The 20,588-nt window shown below is 42.5% G+C and overlaps 1 protein-coding gene across 1 annotated transcript in view; it reads right to left on the bottom strand.

Annotated features, from left to right (window-relative positions):
• The window catches only part of COL11A1 (collagen type XI alpha 1 chain), a 352,651-nt gene that overhangs the window by 136,221 nt on the left and 195,842 nt on the right, over window positions 1-20,588 (bottom strand). The window contains exons 25-28 of the mRNA XM_061633852.1: window positions 15,187-15,240; window positions 10,809-10,853; window positions 4,489-4,542; window positions 4,344-4,388 (exon numbers count right to left, since the gene is read on the bottom strand). Of these exons, the coding sequence (XP_061489836.1) occupies window positions 4,344-4,388; window positions 4,489-4,542; window positions 10,809-10,853; window positions 15,187-15,240 (198 nt within the window). The remainder of the gene's footprint in view (window positions 1-4,343; window positions 4,389-4,488; window positions 4,543-10,808; window positions 10,854-15,186; window positions 15,241-20,588) is intronic.

Below are 20,588 nucleotides of genomic sequence, written 5' to 3' on the forward strand. Positions count from 1 at the left end.
TTCTGTAGTTGTGGAGAGCATGTGCCTCCCTGATAATTCAAATGTGATTTGGCTGATACATTGTCTGTCCTGACCAGCACCGCCCCCAATGTTTGATCTCCACGAAGTGCCTCAGGGCTAGCTGAATTGCATGAAGCTCCAGAAGATTGATTGGATGTACTGACTGCTGTGGTGACTGAGTCCCTTGTATCATCTGGCCATCACAAATGGCTCCCCAGCCTGTCAGACTGGCATCTGAGGTGATCAGGGTCCATGGAGGGTCCTGGAATGGTACTCCCCTTAGTAGATTGGGTTTGTGCACCCACCATACCAGGGAGCAATGGACTTTGAAAAGGCAATAGCGCCCACTAGAGTGGTCGAAAGTGGTGGCGCGTCCATGGTGTAGTACGATAGGTTGAGACCAACAACCTCAAGATACCTGCCAGATGCATAAGATCCACCAAAGGCGAAGATAGGAGCTGTGTAACAGCTGTAATTATCTTGTCTACTCTGTCTTGAGCTAACGTTATGAGTCCATGCAGTTAGTCTATGGTGGCCCCCAAATGTATTATGCAGTGGGCTGGACAAAGCTGGGTCTTGGTTTGGTTGACGAGGAAGCCATGATCCTTGAGGCATGCTAGGGTGATGTGCAGATCTTCCCAAGCCTTGTGGAGGGACGGAGACCAGAGCAGAAAGTCATCCAGGTAAGGAAAGACATGGTCCCCCTGCGTCCTGTGGTGTGCCACCAGAGCAACCACGATATTTGTGAATACTCTGGGGCCAGACACCAGACTGAAAGGCATGGCCCTGTACTGAAAGTGATCCTCCCCCACCACAAACTGGAGGTAACGTCTGTGAGGCGGAAAAACAGGGACATGCAGATAGGCCTCCTTCAGATTGATAGATGAGAGGAAGTCTCCCTTTCTCAATGCCTCCTTGATAGACAGTAACGTTTCCATGTGGAACCTGCGGTATTTTATGAACTGATTTAAGTTCTTCAAATCGAGTACCGTCCTCAAACATCTGTCTTTTTTCATGACGGTGAAGAATACCGAGTACATTCCTGAGAACCTCTTGCCTGTTGGAACGAGCTTTATTGCCACAATCTGAAGAAGGTGGGCAATACCTTGAAGAGTCCTTTTCCGCTTGTCCGGAGACATTGAGAGGGGGGAGGGGATAAACTTGGTTGGAGGGAGGGAGGTGAATTCCAGCCTCAGTCTGTATCTGAGGGTGTGCAGTACCCATTAGTCCAAAGACGTGTCCCTCCAGCAGTGGGCAAAGAGCTGAAGGGACCCTGGCGTCAGAATTTATGCTTATTCCCCCGAGACTGGGATCCAAAACCTGATCTATTGGGGAAAGGTTGTTGGCTTTTAGACAGGGTACACTGCCTATTCCAGAAGGGACTGCTGGTACAGGACTCCTTTGCTCTTCCGAATGCCCTGGAGCCTCAAAAGGACTGGGAGGGCAAATAAGGATGGAAAGGTCTACAGAAGAATCTTTTGTTGTCCCGTTTTTTGGCAGAAGGCATAGCTTTCTTCTTTTCCTTCAACTCCAAGCTAGGGCATCGTCGCTAAATAGTTTGCCACCCACACAGCGCTCAGATGCGAGATTAGAGCGGGCTGCAGTATCGGCCTCCCAATGACGTAACCATAGAGACCTTTGAGTGAAAACACTCACTGCTAATGATCTTGCCAAAAACTGCATGGCGTCCCTGGATGCATCTGCCATAAAGGTCACTGCTCTCGAGATTTTCAGAAGAGACTTCCAGATTTGAGCCGCGTCCTGCTGCAGGCCGTCCAATAGGTCCTCTAGCCACAGCAGGGATGCTCTTGCGAAGACTGAGGAGGCTGCTGCTGCTCTGATGGAGAGCACACTGGCTTCATGAATCCTCCTAAGGCCTAGATCCAGCTTGCACTCTGACGGATCCTTGAGGTGGACATCTGAGTCTTTCCAGTTCAGGGACGGATTTAGTAAATTGACAATGGGGGCATCGACCAGAGGAACCTTGAGTTGGTCCATGATGTGTTGTTCCAACGTATAGTATTTGTTGGCACTTGCAATCGATTTCTAGAACTGCAGTGGGGCATCAAATTCGGACTTGATCACTTTAGGCAACAGTGATGGAAGTTTTAGCACCCTTGACTTGGGTTTTGGGCCTGGACACACAGCTGAAATTCTAGATGCTGAGGGAGCTGGAGGATCTTCCAGAGAATTTAGGTTCAGAGCTTCCATTGCCTTGCACAGAAGTGGAAGGAAATGAGCCTTCTGGATAATCCTACTGGTCACTACTTCCTCTGACTCCAAATCTCCACTCCATTCTTCTTCATCAAGGACTATCAGCTCGTTGTCTGGGTCCACCGTTGCCTCCTCCTGAAGTTGAGGATACCTGCCCTGTGAGGAGGCATAAGGGTCCGGTAATAACTGAAACTGTAGAGGTTGAGCATGAGAACAGTGTGGGCTGTGCACCACCCCCTGAACTTGGAGTTCTTGAAGAGGGTGAAACGAAGGATGCTTCATCCCTCTTCTCCTGTAACGCTTGGTGAGACATAGCTGTCTCGAGGAATCCTTCAAACTCCTCAGGAGAAGACGATGTAGAAAAAATCGCCTCCAGGGTGGGATGGAATTGGGTGCCTTCCTCCTCAGATAGGGATTCCAGGTCCCTCTGTGACCTGCACATGTTGCTATGAGCCTCCTTTGGTGCAGCCCCATGGGCATCACCAAGCCATTGCCTGTCGTGACTGGTTCCCCTACTTCTCTTAGGTGCCAGTCATTGTGGAGCTACCCTGCCCGTCACAGTACACGACTCAGCCACCTCATGCCTGCTGGAAGAGGGGCAGGTATGGCTACCTCTGCCTGGGATTCAATAGAACCTAAAGGCCCTAGGGCCTGATTGGATAATGGCGGAGGCACGACTTCCATTGTAGTGTGAGGCTGAAGTGACTTAGGTTTCTTTGGTGGGCGGTCCAATTTGCATGTTGCCTTCCCCATGGGTGCAAACCACGTTGCAGGTCTTATGGGGGCTAAGGGCTGTGATAATAGCTGGGCCAGGTGCTAATGAGCTGCAGGGGGGGCAAATACGCTTCCTCCACAGCTGGAGCACCCTGCTGAGGCCTTCTGCGGGTGAGCGGATGGAGGAGGGGGTGGCAGGCACTCGGCGCCCTGGGGAGCATGCTGCAAGAGGCGTCCCTGCTCACGCCATGAAAGGAGGAGGCCATTTGGGTGATTGCCGGTAGACAGGCACAGACGCACCTGAGAAACGAGGCTGGGGGCAGAGTCCAAAAAAGAAGACAGTGGTCTCGCAGCCAAAGCAGTGGGGTGGCTGCTTCACGGTCGGCTCAGTGCCGCCACAAAGCCTTGGGGGGGGGGGAGAAACGTAAAATGACAAACCCCTTTTTATTTGTTTTAAACAAGACACACGTAGGAAAACAGTAAAGGAAGGAAAAGGTACAGACACACAATAGGAAAAAACACACCAAACTATACAAGCCTGAATGCAGAGAGGAGCTAGATCAACCGTTCTTGGTGGAAGGCAGAAGAGAAAGTGAAATAAGGAGCTGCGCAGAGCTGGAAGTCTTTGTAAAAAAAACAAAAAACTCTTTAGCACTCTTCTGCCTTCAACTGCTAGGTGGAGCTAGCTACCCACCTGAGATCAGCTTTTGCATGCACAGGAGAATATGGAATCACAAAGGTACTTTCCTAGCTAACTACTATGGGCTAATTTACTGAGCAGATAGCTTGCATAAGTGAACTATCACACCGACATAAGAAGAACCCTCCTGGATTAGACTGAAGGCCAACCTAGTCCAGGATTCTGCTCTCACAGTGACCAGCCAGATGCCAACAGGGAGCCTACAAGGAAGACATGAGTACAACATCCCTTTCCCACATGTGATCACCAGCAGCTGGTATTCAGATGTACGTCTTCACTGGCAAATATCATGTATGCAAAATGGCATATGAATACTACCACTATCATTTTAGAAGATTCCAGTTCTATTGGTGGATTGAAGAACAGGTGGGGGGTATCATTTCTGAAATTCTATCCCTATTTGTCCCAAAGGGACCCCGGGTGACAAATAATAAAATAGCAAGACAGTGTAATAATAATAATAATAATAATAATAATAATAAAAAAAAAAAACTGAAAACATTTTAAATCAAATGCCCTCACAGCTATTCTGATCTGTCCTAGTCTTTTGTAGATTTATTCTGCTTCTGCTTTTCATTATGATTATTGTAGGTATTTATATAGCACCGTCAATACACATGGTGCTTGATTTTCAATTAGATTTTCCATTAATGAGTTGTGTCCTTTTAGCACTAAAATCTAAACTATAAAAAATTAAGCACCATAGAAAGATTACCTTTTCGCCTTTGCCACCTTTCAGACCACGAACACCATCAGCTCCCTATTAGACAAGAGCAATAATGATGACGTTACTGGATAAGTTAAGAGAAAAAATACTTTTCTCATTGTTTATCAAATATAAACAAAGCTCTTATATGTACCTTTACTCCACGGGGACCAGGATAGCCAATTGGACCTTGAGGACCAGAAGGCCCCTAAAAGATATTGGATTATATTTATATTATTTTATTTTTAAATAATACATACATGCTTGTAGGTTAACACACATTTATCTCAAGGGTGATCAGGTTTTTGTGAGCATTTCACAGGCATGACCGTAACTTCTTAACCGTACCTGTAGCATTCTAGCATAATAAAACAGGATATTTCCAGGGATTTGTTGGTGTGGGGAAATTGTGGACATCAAAAGCTGACTTAAAAATACTTGTAACTTATATGTGGATTCACTAATAGGCAAAACACTTTGCGGTTTAAGAACGTACCTATAGCCCACAGATATTTCTATCCAATTTGAAAAAGCAGGGAAATTGGGCAGCTATAGTGAATGCACCAGGGGAGCAGGAAACCTGACCTCCTCTCTGAGATATTGTACTCCCTACAAATTTGTCAAAATGCAAACACCATTTGGGTTGGTCTTTCACAGTCTAATCCACTTCCTATGTAGCTTGGAAGAATTTGGTAACATGTGCCTCTGAGCATATGGTGAGTGGTGGCAACACCTGCCATCACCAAAGATAGAGAATTATATTATTGTATGTTTGTTGGTGTTCTTACTTTGCTTCTTTCCTGTGTTACTACTGTTTCTATAGAGAATCTAATCTAGAAAATTTTATTTCCCTCATTATTCATCCTAGAAATCTGTGTCAAATTTATTTTTATTAATTTCAAAGCCTTTTTATTGGTCAATGTCATATGATGGTGAAGACAGCCTTTTGTGTTTCAAATTGGACGTTATGTTCTATTTCTATTTTGGGTGCATTAACAGTGGAATCTGAAACTGCAGTTTGATGCAAAATCAGACTGATTACAATATGTTGCTACTTCGGCAATCACTCTAGCTGTTGGAAAAAAGAGGATGCATGTTTTCAGCCTGCTATGTTTAAACCACTTCATTTAAGGCAAAGTGGGCATGGTCAATTAAAAACATAGAGCACACCTAGAATTTTGCTAGAATATATTTCACCTCCCACTGTTTTATCTTGTGCAAACTGAGACACTCCTGATGTCCACTGGAGACTATTCTGCAGAATAGTCAGTGCCATTATTCCACAATTATTTTTGGAGTTTTTTTAGTGTAAATTTTGCAAAGTGTTGCTGTACTTCACATTTTCACAGAAATAGAAACAAAAGAAAACGATTTCCTATAGGAAACTTCACTAAAATTGCAAAGTAAATCAGACATATTTAAAGTGACCATCTGAACTATATCAACTGTCTTAATAGAAATATCTGTGAGCTATAGGTAAGTTCTTAAACTGCAAGGGTTTTTTTTTGCCTATTGGTGAATTTCTCTGCTTTTCAATCTGGGAGGTAAGAAATGGGATCCTGTGCAAGTTTGCTGAGAATGATCAGCAAATGATCATTTGTATGCTTATTAGGTTCAGTGGGATTTACTCCCCTGCAATCATGATTAAGATAGGTGAAACTGACCACAGGGGATGGGGAGGGCAGGAGGAGGAGGGAGGGGAGGGCAGAGGGGAGGAATGGGATGGGAGCAGGCAGGAGGAGTAGGAGGAGGAGAGGAGGACAGGTTTGATCATTTGCATGTTTATTGAGTTCAGTGGGATTTACTCCCGTGCAATCATGCTTAAGATGGGTAAAACTGACCATGGGAAATAAGAAGGGGAGGGACAGGAGGGGAAACGGGAAGGAGGGGATTGTAAGGGGATGGGGAGGGAGGGGCAAAGGAAGGGGGAGGGGACAAGAGGAAGGGGATAGGAGAAGGGAGGGTGGGTTTGATCATTTCCATACGTTTTGAGTTCAATGGGATTTATTTCTGTGCAATCATGTTTGAAAATGGAAACTGACTGCCTTCAAGTCAATCCCAACTCATGTTGACCCTATGAATAGGGTTTTCATGGTAAGAAGTATTCAGAGATGGTTTACCATTGCCTTCCTCTGAGGCTGAGAGGCACTGACTGACCCAGCTTCATGGCTGTGTGGGGATTAGAACCCTGGTCTCCCAGGTCGTAGACCAACACTGGGGGAGGGGCAGAGAGGGCAGCAGATTGGGTGGATGGGCACTGGGCAGAGGGGGAGCCCTTTTCCTTTCCAAAAGGAAAACATTGTGAACAGTATCATTGCTTTTCAGGGTTTTCCCCACCTTTTTATTCTACAGCAGGCACACGTAGCCTCCCACCCAAATTTAAACCAAAGCTGTTCCTGGCCACATCCTGGCCTTTACTTCACTTTGGACAGTCATGGCTTCTTTCAAAGAATCCTGGGAAGTGTAGTTAGTGAAGGGTGCTGAGAGTTGCTAGGAGACGCCCTGTTCCCCTCCCAGACCTTCAATCAGAGTGGCTGACTGTTAAACCAGTCTGGCCACTGGAGCTCTGTCAATAGAATAGGAGTCTCCTCTCAGCACCCTTCACAAACTACACTTCCCAGGATACTTTGCGGGAAGCTATGACTGTCTCAAGTGAAATTAAAGTCTGGTGTGGGTGTGGACCCCTGATTAGCCAAGCCCAGTAGCTGTGAGTCTGGCTTTTAGAACACTGACACTTGGTTCTTACTGAGCATGCCCAACATTCAGGGCCAGTTCCAAGGGACAGCCAGGTGGGGCACTGGCCCGAGGGCCCCTGAGGCTACAGGAGCCCCTGAGGGGCCCCTCTGCTCCCCTTCCACGATTCATGGCAGGATTGCTGCCACAGATCGCATGGCGAGAGCTTCGGGGCTCTGCCATTCCCTTGCTTAACTTACCTTGTTCTGCGGTTGCAGACATGATTGCAAAGAAATAAATAAGAAAGATGGTGGCTGAGGTTTTCCTAAGGGGCTGAACCCTCTGCCGCCATCTTGGCTGATGGCATGCATGCGTGCTGCGCACTCACATCCCTGCCATGAACCAAGATGGCGGCAGAGGCTTCAGCTCCTTAGGGAAACGTCAGCCGCCAACTTTATTAAGGGCACCACTGCGTGCGCAACCGCAGAACAGGGTAAGTTAAGCAAGGGAATGGCGGAGTCCAGAAACTCTTGCCATGCGTGAATTGCTGAAGGGGAGTGCTGGGGACTGGGGCAGGCTTTTGCCCAAGGGCTCCAGTGTGTCTGGGGCTGGCCCTGGGCACGTGCACACGTCTATGTGTGCGTGTGCACATGCGTGCCAGGGCCCAGGGCAAGCTGGTGCCGGCCCTACCAACATTATCATTCAGTTCAATGCAAAATTTCTTGAATTAATTAAAAATCAACCAAGCATTTTTTTAACTTTTAAACTACAGAAGATGAAGGTCAGAGTATGGGACAAGGTCAGTAATAGGATTACAGGTACTATGTGAACATGACTGATTTTTAATGAATTATAACAGATTATGAGAACTCTGACAGAAAAAAAGTCCAAAAGGGCTCTGGGGTTTTTTTCTCTCTTTTTAGACTTTGAACTCTCTGTTCTCTCTGACTGTTTTGTGTATCGCCATGAAAATTTACAGAGGTGTTAAGCAAGCATTTCTGAATTTTCATTTTGGTTTTGTTTTGAAATAAGTTTATGGGAAGCATCTGGTGCTGTATAATTTTTAACAGAATGGGCAGTACGTAACTAAAAAATTGTGCTAGGAACCCTCAGAACTGATTTAGGGGGTGCGTTGGGGCAGGAGAGAGAGAGATTGTTTCATTGCACAAGGAGAAATCTTTGCATTGATTGAACGGTCTGCTTTGTGCTACGTTGAATAAATCCCAGTGAAAACAGAAGGTGTAATGAACTGTGCCATGCAAACCTAATTGAGAATGAGATGGGTGGCATAATTGCCCAGCAATTCTGGGCAATTGTGGATTTCATTTAATGTGTTCCATGTAGCAAGTCTCATCAGAAGAATATGATTTTCTCAGTCTTGGGGTATCACCAAATGTCACATATAGATATTTTATCTAGGTTGCTGTATTGGCTAATGTACACCTGGGCAAGGTTGAAGAAAGTGGATTTATTTGGTGCTTAATGCTTACTGAATGATTCTGTCCCCCTAAATATCAAGAAATTATAAGCATTGTTTTTAAGCATTGCTTCCTTTATGCAACAAAATTGTTTGCAGGGTATGCTTGATTATGTGGCCTAAGACATGAGTTCAGAAATCTTCAGAGTAATTAGATTTAAGAACAGCGTTTGACAAAATGGGAAGAGGGAGTAAATAAATAATAGGATCCAGAGCTTGGAAAAGTTACTTTTTTGAACTACAACTCCCATCAGCCCCAGCCAGCATGGCCACTGGATTGGGCTGATGGGAATTGTAGTTCAAAAAAGTAACTTTTCCAAGCTCTGATAGGATCATTCTGATCTCTTTCAAACTCAGTGGCACCAATGCTACACAGACTCCAATCTGCACTCCATAGACCAAGAGATTAGTCACATCCCTTTTTTAGTGTGTTGAACTGAAGACAGGTTAGTATTTCTTTCTGATCTATCCATGCCTGGTATCGTGGAACTGGTCTTGTGAGTGGTTCAACACATGTATAGAATGCAACCTAAGTTCACCCTAATTCACCATGCCATTAGTCCAGCTCCTAATGTACTTTATTCAAAAAATAGTCTGATGGGCATGAGTGCAGCGGAGTGTGATGAGATGCTCTTTGGTGATAACCCTGAAAACATGGATGCCATGCCAGGTGAAAATTCAAAATCTTTCAGGTGGATCAATATGAGAGTCTTCAAACAGGAAGAGAGTGTTGATTCTTCATAGCACTCCTTAAAACTTTGACCATGTTTCCTAAATATCTTTTAAAATGCAAATCCACTAGTAATTGCATAATTATTTCATTTCCAGAGTGGATATTGACACAGAAAATGGAGATTTGGTGGATTCCATACGCAGAGTATACAAAATATTCTATTCCTCATACACACTCCCTTTATTCTCTCTTGCTTTATCCTGAAACATAAAGGGGCGTGCTGACAGAATAACAATCAATAAATGTCTAGTGGTGCATGCCAGAGATACTTTTTTTAAAAAACCCACAGGTTCAATTTGCAGCAAATCAGATTTTACTTGGATTTCTAGAAATTCTCCTTGACTGTAAGATGAATTGGCAGATGGAACAAGTTGCCTGGAGAAAATATGCAACCTTCTTCTCAGTTGTTGTTTTTTAAAAAAAGGTCTGATAGATATTTCTCAGCTATAGTTTAAATCGGGGCAAACTTGGGAACACAGGAAACTGCCTTTTACCTACTCAGACCACTGGTCCATCTAATTTACTGTTCTCTGCCCTGACTGGCTGTGGCTCCCTAGTATTTCAGAGAGAGGTCCTTGGCAGCCCTACCTGGAAATGCCAGAGATTGAGAATGGGTCCTTTTGCGTGAAAAGTAAGTGTACATTCTACCCTGCTGCTTTGGAAACTGTTCTATAAAGAATTGCTCAACTCTATGGGGCAATTTTGATGTCACCTTAACCCTCCACAAAGGAATCCCTGCGGGGAAACAGCTTTGCAATGGAACATACAATTTCTACACATATTTTTCAGGAACAATCCACAAGCAGGACATTGCTGCTTCTCACTGATCAGCATGGTGGGCTTTTTTTTTTTACATCTTTCTAAGTAACAGCCCACCTGCCTGTGAGCAAGCAAGCATGTGCATCTGCGTTTCCCAGTTTAACCTCTTTGCCAGCCCTGGCAGGTGAGGCACTGTCAGGAAGCTGAGAAGTTCCTAACTGTTAGAGCCATACGACAATGGAACCAATTACTTAGAGTGGTAGTGGGCTGTCAGACATTGGAGGCATTCAAGAGGCCGCTGGACAGCCATCTGTCGGGAATGCTTTGATTTGGATTCCTGCATTCAGCAGGGGGTTGGACTTGATGGCCTTATAGACCCGTTCCAACTCTACTGTTCTATGATTCTATAAGTGCTTGGCCAGTTCGCAACTTCTACCTGAGAAACAGGACCCTACCGTGACCTGTTATATCTGAAGAGGACTGAAAGGAAGAAGGGAAGGAGGGAAGAACCTGAGGTAAAGGGGCAAGAAGGCAGCAGGTCAATGCAAGATGACCAAGGGATAAGGAAGAAAGTGTGGAGGTTGTAGATAGCAAGGAGAGGGGAAGCTCACAATTCAGTACATATTCCATCTACTTATGCCCAAAATAATTCATACCTTCCTTCAGTGGAGGAGGAAAAAATGGTTCAGAATTGGCCCTGTGATCCTAATTTTCAGCAAGTCAAGATATTTTGTGATCTTCACATAAGGCATAATAAGCATCCTTCCATATGTTCCATTCTAAATGTAAGGAGAATTATACATAGGCTTACAGCAATTAAGCACAAACATACCAAGGCACCTTTCTCTCCAGACTGTCCTTCTTTGCCTGGGTGGCCCTATGTACAAAAAATGTATATGGGGAAGAAACAATATGTGAAAAATATATCATTCATTTTACAGATTTAGTTGAACACATCCACTTCTGGGTACAAATGAATTCTGCCTTCTTCTCAAACATTTATTTGATTTGAGGTGGGTTTTTGTAAGATGGGGAATGCTTACATTCAAGACTTTTAATAACCATCCTCTATTCCTAGGGAACATTTGGGAGTTCTGTAGGCTGGAGATTTCTAACAGAGTTTACAGCAATTCACCAAACCAACAATTCCAGGATTTGTTGGAAGAAGTCATAGCAGTTGAAATGAGCAGTTGCTCTCTGGGGCAACCTGTTGACAACATGTGACACCTCTGTTGAAAGCATTGCACTGGCTGCCAAGTTGCCACATTCAGGGTTTTATTACTGGTGCATAAAGCCCTATACAGTATCTATTCTTTTGTATTGGACCAGAATACCTGGGAAGCCATCTCTCCCCCTACATCCCACCCAAGTCACATGTCCCTGTGGTAAAGAAGACTGTGACTCTGGAATATTTTTCCCTTAGAAGTGAAAATTTGTTATGTTTTAGACCAGTCGTGGGGAACCTTTGGCCCCCCAGATGTTGCTGAGCTACAAATCCCATTATCCCTGGCCATTGCCCGGGCTTGCTGAGGCTGATGGGAATTGTAGTTCAGTAACATCTGGAGGGCCAAACGTTCCCCACACTTGTTTTAGATTGTTGAAAACCTTCCTTTTTTCCCAAGCCTTCCCAGATTAGTCTATTTTATCTCTGCAGTTTTAAAACCTTGCTAGTTTTTATGTTTTTCATACTGTTTAATGATCTGTTTTATGTTTTATATTTTATTTTACTACCCTGCTTGGGTATTCCTTGAATGTAGAGTGGTTTACATATTCTGAAATCAAATAAAGTGGTATAGAACCAATGTAAGTCTGTAGTGAACTTAAGAAGATTCCAGCTGGACCATCATAGTCCATTCAGTCCAGCATCCTGTTTCCCCACAGTGATGAACCAGATATTCCCTGGAAGCCCACAAGCAGGGAATGAGGATTACAGTTGCCCCCTGCTATTCAAACATACTGGAGTTTCCTTTTCTCTATTATGGCTAATAGCCATTGACAGACATGTCCTCCCTGGATATATCTAACCCCTTCTTGAGGCCATCAAAACCAGTGGCCATCACCTCAGCTTGTGGCAGAACATTCCATACGTTGGGTGGCATCCCACTAACTTGTTCTGTCAGCTTAAGGATTTCCACTTGTGCAACAGAACTTTTCTCCCCTCTCCTCTCCCCGTATGTGCACTGTGCCATCCACAAATAGGTTCTGGAGAATTGGGGGAAACAGATATAGGGGGAGCACTGGGCGATGATGGGAGGAAAGTTATGTTGTGCAAGCAGAAATCCTTGTGCTGGAGGGATACCGGGCACCAATGAAATGTGAATATGAACCTATACAGGAACAAAGTGCTCAGTTCCCCTCTCCAGTCCATTTTACTACAAGCAAATTGCTGAGGTTGGAATTAGTCATTATTATGGCACACAGTTTACTCCCCCCTTTACGAATTTCTAGTAAAAAGAATGTTGTTGTGATGTCACCATCTTGCAAATGTTCATCACCCTCTCTCCATTTCATTGGCTACCTGTTATGGGAGTGGGAAAACTGGTTCACTGCTGCACAAAAACCAGCAACCCTGCCTCTCCTCATCCAGTTTCCCCTGCTAATCTCTACTAATTCAAAATGCATGCTAGGGTGTCATCTTGGTGCAAGTTTTTCCTCATCACAAATTAATTTTGCATTCGTTGGCAGGAAAACTGGAGAAGAAGAGGCAGCATTGCTGGTTTTGATGACAGCCATGTGTCTACCATAACTTCTAGTTATTTAGAATTATCTAGAAAACATTGATTTCTATGGCATTTACAAATAATAATCCGCAGAATCTAACTTCAGATGGAAATCTCTAAAACAGGGGTAGCCAATGTGGTGTCTTCCAGATATTGTTGGACTCTAGCTCCCATCAACCTCAGCAACATAGCCTATAGTTTAGGGATGATGGGAGCTATAGATCAACAACAACTGGAGGGTATCACATCTGCCAACCCTGTCCTACAGCATTCTGAAAAGTCTATGGGAAATCAAGACATAGATCTAATCACATGGGCAGCATTACTTCTTTTCAGTGACTTTCCTGGAAATGATGAATCACTATCTGAACTAAAATGATTTTTTGAAGCTGCCGTTTTGTTTTAGGACCAATTCACTCTAGAAAGATAATGCAAGAGCATGTAAAGCACTCAAGAATTTCCCTGTTAAATGCATTTTCTCTGGAAGATGTGAATTGATTATTTTAATCTTGTCACCGAACATTACAGTCAGCACACCATGAAAGTTATGACACAACAAAATGAAAGCAAAGAGTAATGGAAATATTTTATAGCATGTGGAAATCAATAGCTGTAAGGCTTTTCCAGTTGGGCTAAATCCACATGCAGTTGAAGAGCATAATAAATCTTTAGTTTTAGTGTCCATATAGCCATCTTCAACATATCAGAATAATTATTAGTTTTATGTGACCCAGCCACATATAGCTGCCTGTGGATGTTTTCTCAGTTCAGCCAGCTTCTTTCCTTTGCTCCCTCTCTTACAATATATATGTTGCATCACCTCTCATGTCCTTCAAATCGCCTTCAAAGATCCTTCAGTCCATAAAAGCAATGAAAAAGGCACATATAAACTATAGATTTAGGCTGCAATCCTATACATACTTTGAACTCAGTGGAGCTTTACTTCAGAGTAGACATGCATAGGATTGCACTGGTTTAGATTTAGGCTTATTCAACTTATTCATTGCTTTCCACACACACACACACAAAGAAAAAAAGAGTCTTGAAGCAATTTACAACCAAATTTAAAAATACACATAAACATTATTAAAAACAGATTTAAGAGTACAATGCCACATCAAATGCCCAGGAAAACAAAAACATCTTTGCCTGGCACCAAAACAATGACAAATGTGGTACCCAGGGAGAGTATTCCATTCTTTCTCCTTAAGGAATCCTTGGAACTTCAGCTCCATGAGGGGCTAGGGTCCTCAATAGCAGAGAATTCTCAACACACTTAACAAAGTAAAATACCCAGGATCCTTCAGAGGAAGCAATGGCAGCTAAATGGGCACAAAAAACATAATACATTGTAGTGCAGATATTCCCTAAATAATTCTAGCATATGTGTGAGTCACACCATATTGAAAAGATGAAATGCTTTAATAAATAAATAAATAATAAAATGAATAGCCCTAATATCTACCCACTAAATTACCATCTTGTATTCGATGAAGCTGTTTCAACCAATGAAAATTTATGCTAAGATACATGCAGTAATGCAGCGGCAAATTCAGAAGTGCACGGTCCCTTCATGATAGTCACAGCCATCACCACCCTTTTTTTTCTTTTGCTGCTGGGTTGAGACTGAGAACCTTGTTAACACCGTCCCCCACAACAACAGATGTCCATAGCAGCCAATCAGCATGAAAGGGGGAACTGTTAGCTACTGCAAAGAGTCTTCTCCATGGCTGACTCACCTCCTTTCACTCTGACTGACTCCAATCAGCAGGAAAGGACAAGAAAGCAAGTTTGAAGATTCTTCTCAGTGGCTAACATATTCCCCTTCCTGCTGATTGGCTCGTAAGACACTGGAGACATAGGGACCCTGCTGGGACCCTGCTCCCACAAAGGTAAAGGGTCTAAGACCTCCTGAGACCCTTGTACAACTACACCCCTGAATACACGCCTGAGCCTTTGAGGCACTACAAGACACTTTGTTGTGATTACCTCATTTTACTCATTTCAATTTATATTTTCTTAGTTTTGGATCAGAGCACAAAAGCAATCACGAGCACCAGGAAGTTAAGAGTTCAGCCTCTCCCTCCACCCCTCCCAATAAGGAATCAGATAAAATAATTCTGCCATAACAGACCAAAAATATGCATCACATTTAATTTAAAAGCCAACTCTCTCCTAACATTTCCATTATGTTCATTTCCAACTCTTTAAACCCGTACAAGAGAAAATAGGCTAGACACCTAAATGCTTTTTTTTAAACTTCAGTGTCACTGCAGTTTCTTATCTGCTGTTGCAGTGACTCCTTTTGAAACTTAAAGCCCTGAATGAGAAATGTGGATCAAGTTCAAATAATAAAAGCGGGTATGTTTTACAAGTTCTGCTCCTAGCTATCAGTGATGCAGTTTCCTTGATGAAATTCATGAGCATGCAACTGCAAAGTGATTTTTTAAAAAATGACATAAAAAATGGACAAAATCTTATACTACTTACGGGGGGGCCATCAGCACCAGGAAGTCCAGCAAGACCAGGCTTGCCCTGAGGTCCCTGGAGAGAGATGAAGAAACACTTTTGAGAAAGCAATCAACAGATAAGGCATCTCGGACAAAGTGAAAATGCGATCAGTAAGAAGGAAAGAAGAGAATGCAATCTGAATGCGACAACCCAAGGAAAAGCTCAGGAATTTGCCATTTGGACATGATCTGAATTCATAACCATGGAAAGAATTATCCTAACTCATAATAATACAATTTTATTATATTTATGTATTTACTACAGAATTTGTATCCCACTCTTCTTATCCAAATGGACACGTTAAGTGGAATTTTGGTGAATGCCAGTATTCACATGTGATAACCCCAAGAATACATTTGGTTGAATGTCTGAAAGCATACATATATTCCCAGTACTTAGATATCAGTGAATTCAAAGTGTTTCATTTATGTGAATGTTATTATGCAGTGGTGGATCTTTGTGTTCTCTCTCTGTCTCTCTGTGCTTGTTTTTGGCAGGGAGAGACTGCCAACATTTGAATGATGGCATTTCCAGCTGTAACAGACACATAAAAGTGGCTAACATTTTGTCATAAAACACACACGCACACAAAAAAAAATCTACAAAAGCATAAAATCAAAAGAATAAAACAGTTGGGAGGCCTCAGAAAAAAGCCATTTTGGACAAAATTATTTTAATTTGTCTGTGAAACAAATACAGCAAGGGGATCAGGAAGGCCTCTTTGAGAAGGGGATTCCACAACAACAACAAGAAATGTTCTGTATGCATGGATATCTGAATAACCACTCTGAGCTCCTTTGCAATGAAGGGCAGGATATAAATTTAGCAAATAATTAAAAAAACATTTTATTTTATTGAATTTTTATAACAAATAAAAAGAAACAGTACCATGTCAATGACAACTGAAAAGAAAAAAAATATATCTGTACATGTCAAAGACACATTGAACCCTGTTGAGCAACTCCTAGCCACCACCACCCCATGGAAAGTACAGTTAAGAGCTATGCACAGAAGAAAGTGAACAGAAATACAGAGGGTGATGACAACTATGAAATAAATCCCAATAATTCAAATACTTCATTGGAACACGGTGGAGTCAAAATGGAGGCAAAATCAATTGAGAAAGTCTCGTATGCATTCCATATCTGAAATGAGCAATTATGATCTGGAGGTTGGGCAAGGCAGTGCCAGGACAACTTCGAGGGGTACAATCTTTCCATGGAAAACCTTTTAAATTTTAGTCCACTCGCTCTCAGGAACTGGATTTTCGACCATGATGACGCTCAAGATAGAGCAGCCATTGCTGTTGCACGCTTTTCTCCCTGGTATCCTCAGTTTAAGTATAATCATGCAAGAGCTCATTATTTTGAAGTTCTCACTTTTCCCCAGCTCAGAAGGGCATTTACAGAACTCAGGTTCCAGCAGATGCCCTCTGCACATCTCGATGGGAGATACCTTAGAATCCCAGTCACAGAATGGAACTGTATTAATGGATGTAATCAGATCGAAGATATAATCCACTACCTGCTGTACTGTCCTTTGTATGTGGATCCCAGGGAAAAATTCCTGTCAGATATTATTTGGATGTTCTCTGATCAAACGCCCCAAGAAACGGTAGTGGAACTTTTAGCTGACAAATATCTATATATCACATATTCGGTAGCCCAGTTTGCATTGGCAGCTAAGAAGCTGAGGGTTCTCCATATTAAGAATTATGCAGTATTATAAAATTTTATCTTTAAGCCCCGAGTGTTTAGCCTTTTAACGGATGTTTCATTTTAATATGAGCTTTGAGTAAGAAGGGTCTTTTAAGCAAAATTTTGTATACATTGTTAAGGCCTTTGGCTATATACAATAAAGTTCTGAAATATTTGAAAGGGTACCATGCTTTAAGAAATTTATCTGCCTTTGACATTCCTCTCACAACTCTCAATTTTGCCGTTAATTTCTCCATGAAAGCTATGTACCATATTTTTAATTCCAGTAGCTTAGAACAGCACCTTTAAGATTTCTCCAGTGTGTTGCTGCTGTACATTTTCTACATTTGACTGGGTCCTCCATGTAGGACTGTCAGGAGTCCAGTACCAGATCAGGCATCCCACACATACATAGCCTTGACTGTTGGAACTCAATAGGTAGCAAAGTACCCGTAATCTCCAATGAAAAGACCCTGTCACCATGCATTCTAACACAGCGGAAAAGTGTGAGAGCTGTTTTGTGCAAAGAGCCAGCTGAATGTTAAGGCAGGGAACTGGTTGTCTACAGGCTTCATTTGCCCTTCAATATATAAGAGAAACTTTATTCTGAGAGCCGCTTGTAATTATCACAAGACAGAATGTAACTTTTAGAAATCAAATGTTCCCCCATATGGAGTGCCATGCAGACCATGCATGCTAATAAAATGAATGAAGAAACATAGCTATGAAAGACTGATAGTGTAATCCTATACATATCTACTCAGATGTATGTCCCATTAAGTTCACTGGGGCTGACTCCCCAGTAAGCATAAATAGGATCACAGAACCAAGGATGTGCCTAGAAAATACTCAGGTCCCAAATCTCTTTCTTTATTGTAAGACAGAGTAACGGAAAAAGAGGAAATTCAGAGTCTGCTTCCACAAATCTTACCAGCTCTGCCTCTGCTCAAATTCTTATTAGAATCACTTAAGTCTTAAAGAAAACCAGAAGACCAAACTAAAATTAGGAACCCTTAAGTGGCTGAGACAAAGCAATGCATGCTGGATGACAAGATATATCTTTTTCTACCTTATATTTTGCTATTTGTCCTTGCAACTTTTACCTGCTGCAATAAGGTACAAAAAACAGCCTGCTCTCGGATATTTTTCCTCCAGCACATTCATTGTGTCAGCATTTCTGGACCGGCATAGCATAGCTGCTAACGCTGGAATGACATTCTGGCTGTTATATGGCAGCTGACCACAGTATTCCCCATCTCTTTCTCCCTTATGATGCTGAAAGTAAAGCAAAATGTGTGATGCTATGTCATCATGCAACAGATTTTCTCTGCCCCCACTCTGTTTCACCTGCTGTCACTTGCAGGAATGGGGAAATCACAACGTGATGAAATCATGCCTCATGGCTTGTCCTCCTAACAGGGTCACCATCAGAAGGCTGCTGAGGAGCTGCTGAGGAGCTGAGTCTCATGCCCCAGCAGGGATGCTGTGGCTGATCCCCAGAGCCCCCTAGCCCTCCTCCTCCTCCTCCTTCTTGCTTTGCTGTGGTTTCACCTGCCTCTCTCTAAGCATGCAGACAATGGCAAGAGCAAGCAGACAAAACAGCATACTCAGCATGCTTTGCGATCTCTCTTTGGGCGGCTGTGTAGATTGGGCCCAGGAGATGAGGGCAGACAAATGAGCAGTAGTGACAAGCGGCAAAGAGGAGGACCCATGAAGGCATCTTGCTTAGATCTGGTCTAAGGGACAATTCTGTGAACCAGAAAATCCCAGGTTGAAATCTCTCCATTGCTGTGAACTCACTAGGTAGCTTTAGGTAAGTCACCATCAGCCCCTCACTCACCTTCTACAACAACTAAAATGGGAATCGTTTTATTGCATATTTTAATAATGGATGTTTATAGCTTAATGTTTTAATTGGATTGTTTTATTGTGTATTTTAATTGTGCAGTTTAATTATGGAAGTTTATATGTTAATGCTTCTGCCGTTGGTTTTTATACTCATAAACCACTTAGAAACTTTGGGGATTCTGGACAAATTCAGAATTACAGGGTCAAATTCTGGACAAATTCAGGAACAAAGAGATTACAGATGGAAAAGCATCTCTCTCTCTCTCTCTCTCTCTCTCTCTCTCTCTCTCTCTCTCTCTCTCTCACACACACACACACACACACACACACACACACACACACACACACACACACACACACACACACACACACACACACACACACACACACACACACACACACACACACACACACACACACACACACACACACACACACACACACACACACACACTTTTTAGCAATCACAAGATGTAGAACTGAGCCGGCATTTCAAATGTAGAAAAATGGCCATCTTCCCTGAAACTGGGAATTCAACATAAAGTGGTAGAGAACACATTCTGGGGCCCTGAAACTTTGTTAGCTGACAGACACTGTTTGCTTCTCATGATGGATTGCGGGAAGTGTCTGTTATGTGCTCTACAATCTTCCTGGAATAACACTGTTGCCAGCCAAAAATCTGTGCATTGAACCCCTTCCTTGTAAAAGAGACATTTAAAGCACTTAGGAAGATATAAAATAGGGTAAGGAGAAAGAAAGAAAGAGGAAGCAAAGGAAACCAGGTAACACTATTTAAAATTTGCTAATAGTAGCATTAACAAGATATGAAATAAAGCACATTATTGCATAGGAAAAGAACAAGAAGGAAGCAAATATGTACACCAGGTGTGGAAAACTTTTGGCCCTCAAGATATTGTGAACTACAACTCCCATCATCCCTGCCCATTGGCCATGCTTGCTGGGGCTAGTGAGAGTTGTAGTTCAGCAACATCTGGAGGGCCAAAGGTTCCCTTCTCCTGACTTACACTATGCAAATATTGCAGTAGGAAAAATCAGGCATATTACTGATAGTTGGACAAGAGAGTGTTGTGGATATTAGAGAAAAGTAGATTGATACTGTGATCTACACTAGTACCTAACGCATCATGTCAAAATTAACTCTAAATTCTTGCTACTTGAAAAACTTGCCTAGTAAATTTTTGCTTCATGATTGGTTTGTTGCCTATTATCTTGTAGAAATATTAAGAAATATAATAAAAAATACGAGTTATATTTACTCTCATATTAAGCGTGACACAGCTAACATCTTGTCTTTGCTTGTTTCATCATGTCCTTTTCAACCTGTTGTTTCCACTTAACTCCCTGTTTTCAAATCATCATCTGCCAACAAGGTTAGATAATTGCTCATCTATTTTTCACCTGCTTTATTCCTATCTCCAGAAACGTAAAGGGGCCTAAGAAGAAGGAACTTGGTTAAGCTAGTCTTGTTAATATTACTTGCTAACCCAACAAAATGAACATGTTATTGGAAATATTTTTGGAGCTTCAAAGCAATTATACTGAGGGGCGCAGGTAGGGAACTCAGGCCTGTCAGGTATTTTGTTTTAAGCCTTCATGAAAACTCTTTGTTTAGAAAATTATGGCATGTAGGTAAACTGGACTTCAGAAAATTTAAGAGTGATGATACAAAACGTTTTTGAAATTAGAGATTATTCCTGACCTATGTTCAAAGATATAAACACTAGAGCCAGTTCAGAGAAACTTTCAGGAGGCTTTTGACATCTTAGCCCCTTACATCATCCCAACTTCTTTTCTTCTATTCCTTTGAGACAAGCC

The sequence above is a fragment of the Rhineura floridana genome, chromosome 6 (assembly GCF_030035675.1).
Source record: "Rhineura floridana isolate rRhiFlo1 chromosome 6, rRhiFlo1.hap2, whole genome shotgun sequence".
Lineage (NCBI taxonomy): Eukaryota > Metazoa > Chordata > Lepidosauria > Squamata > Rhineuridae > Rhineura > Rhineura floridana.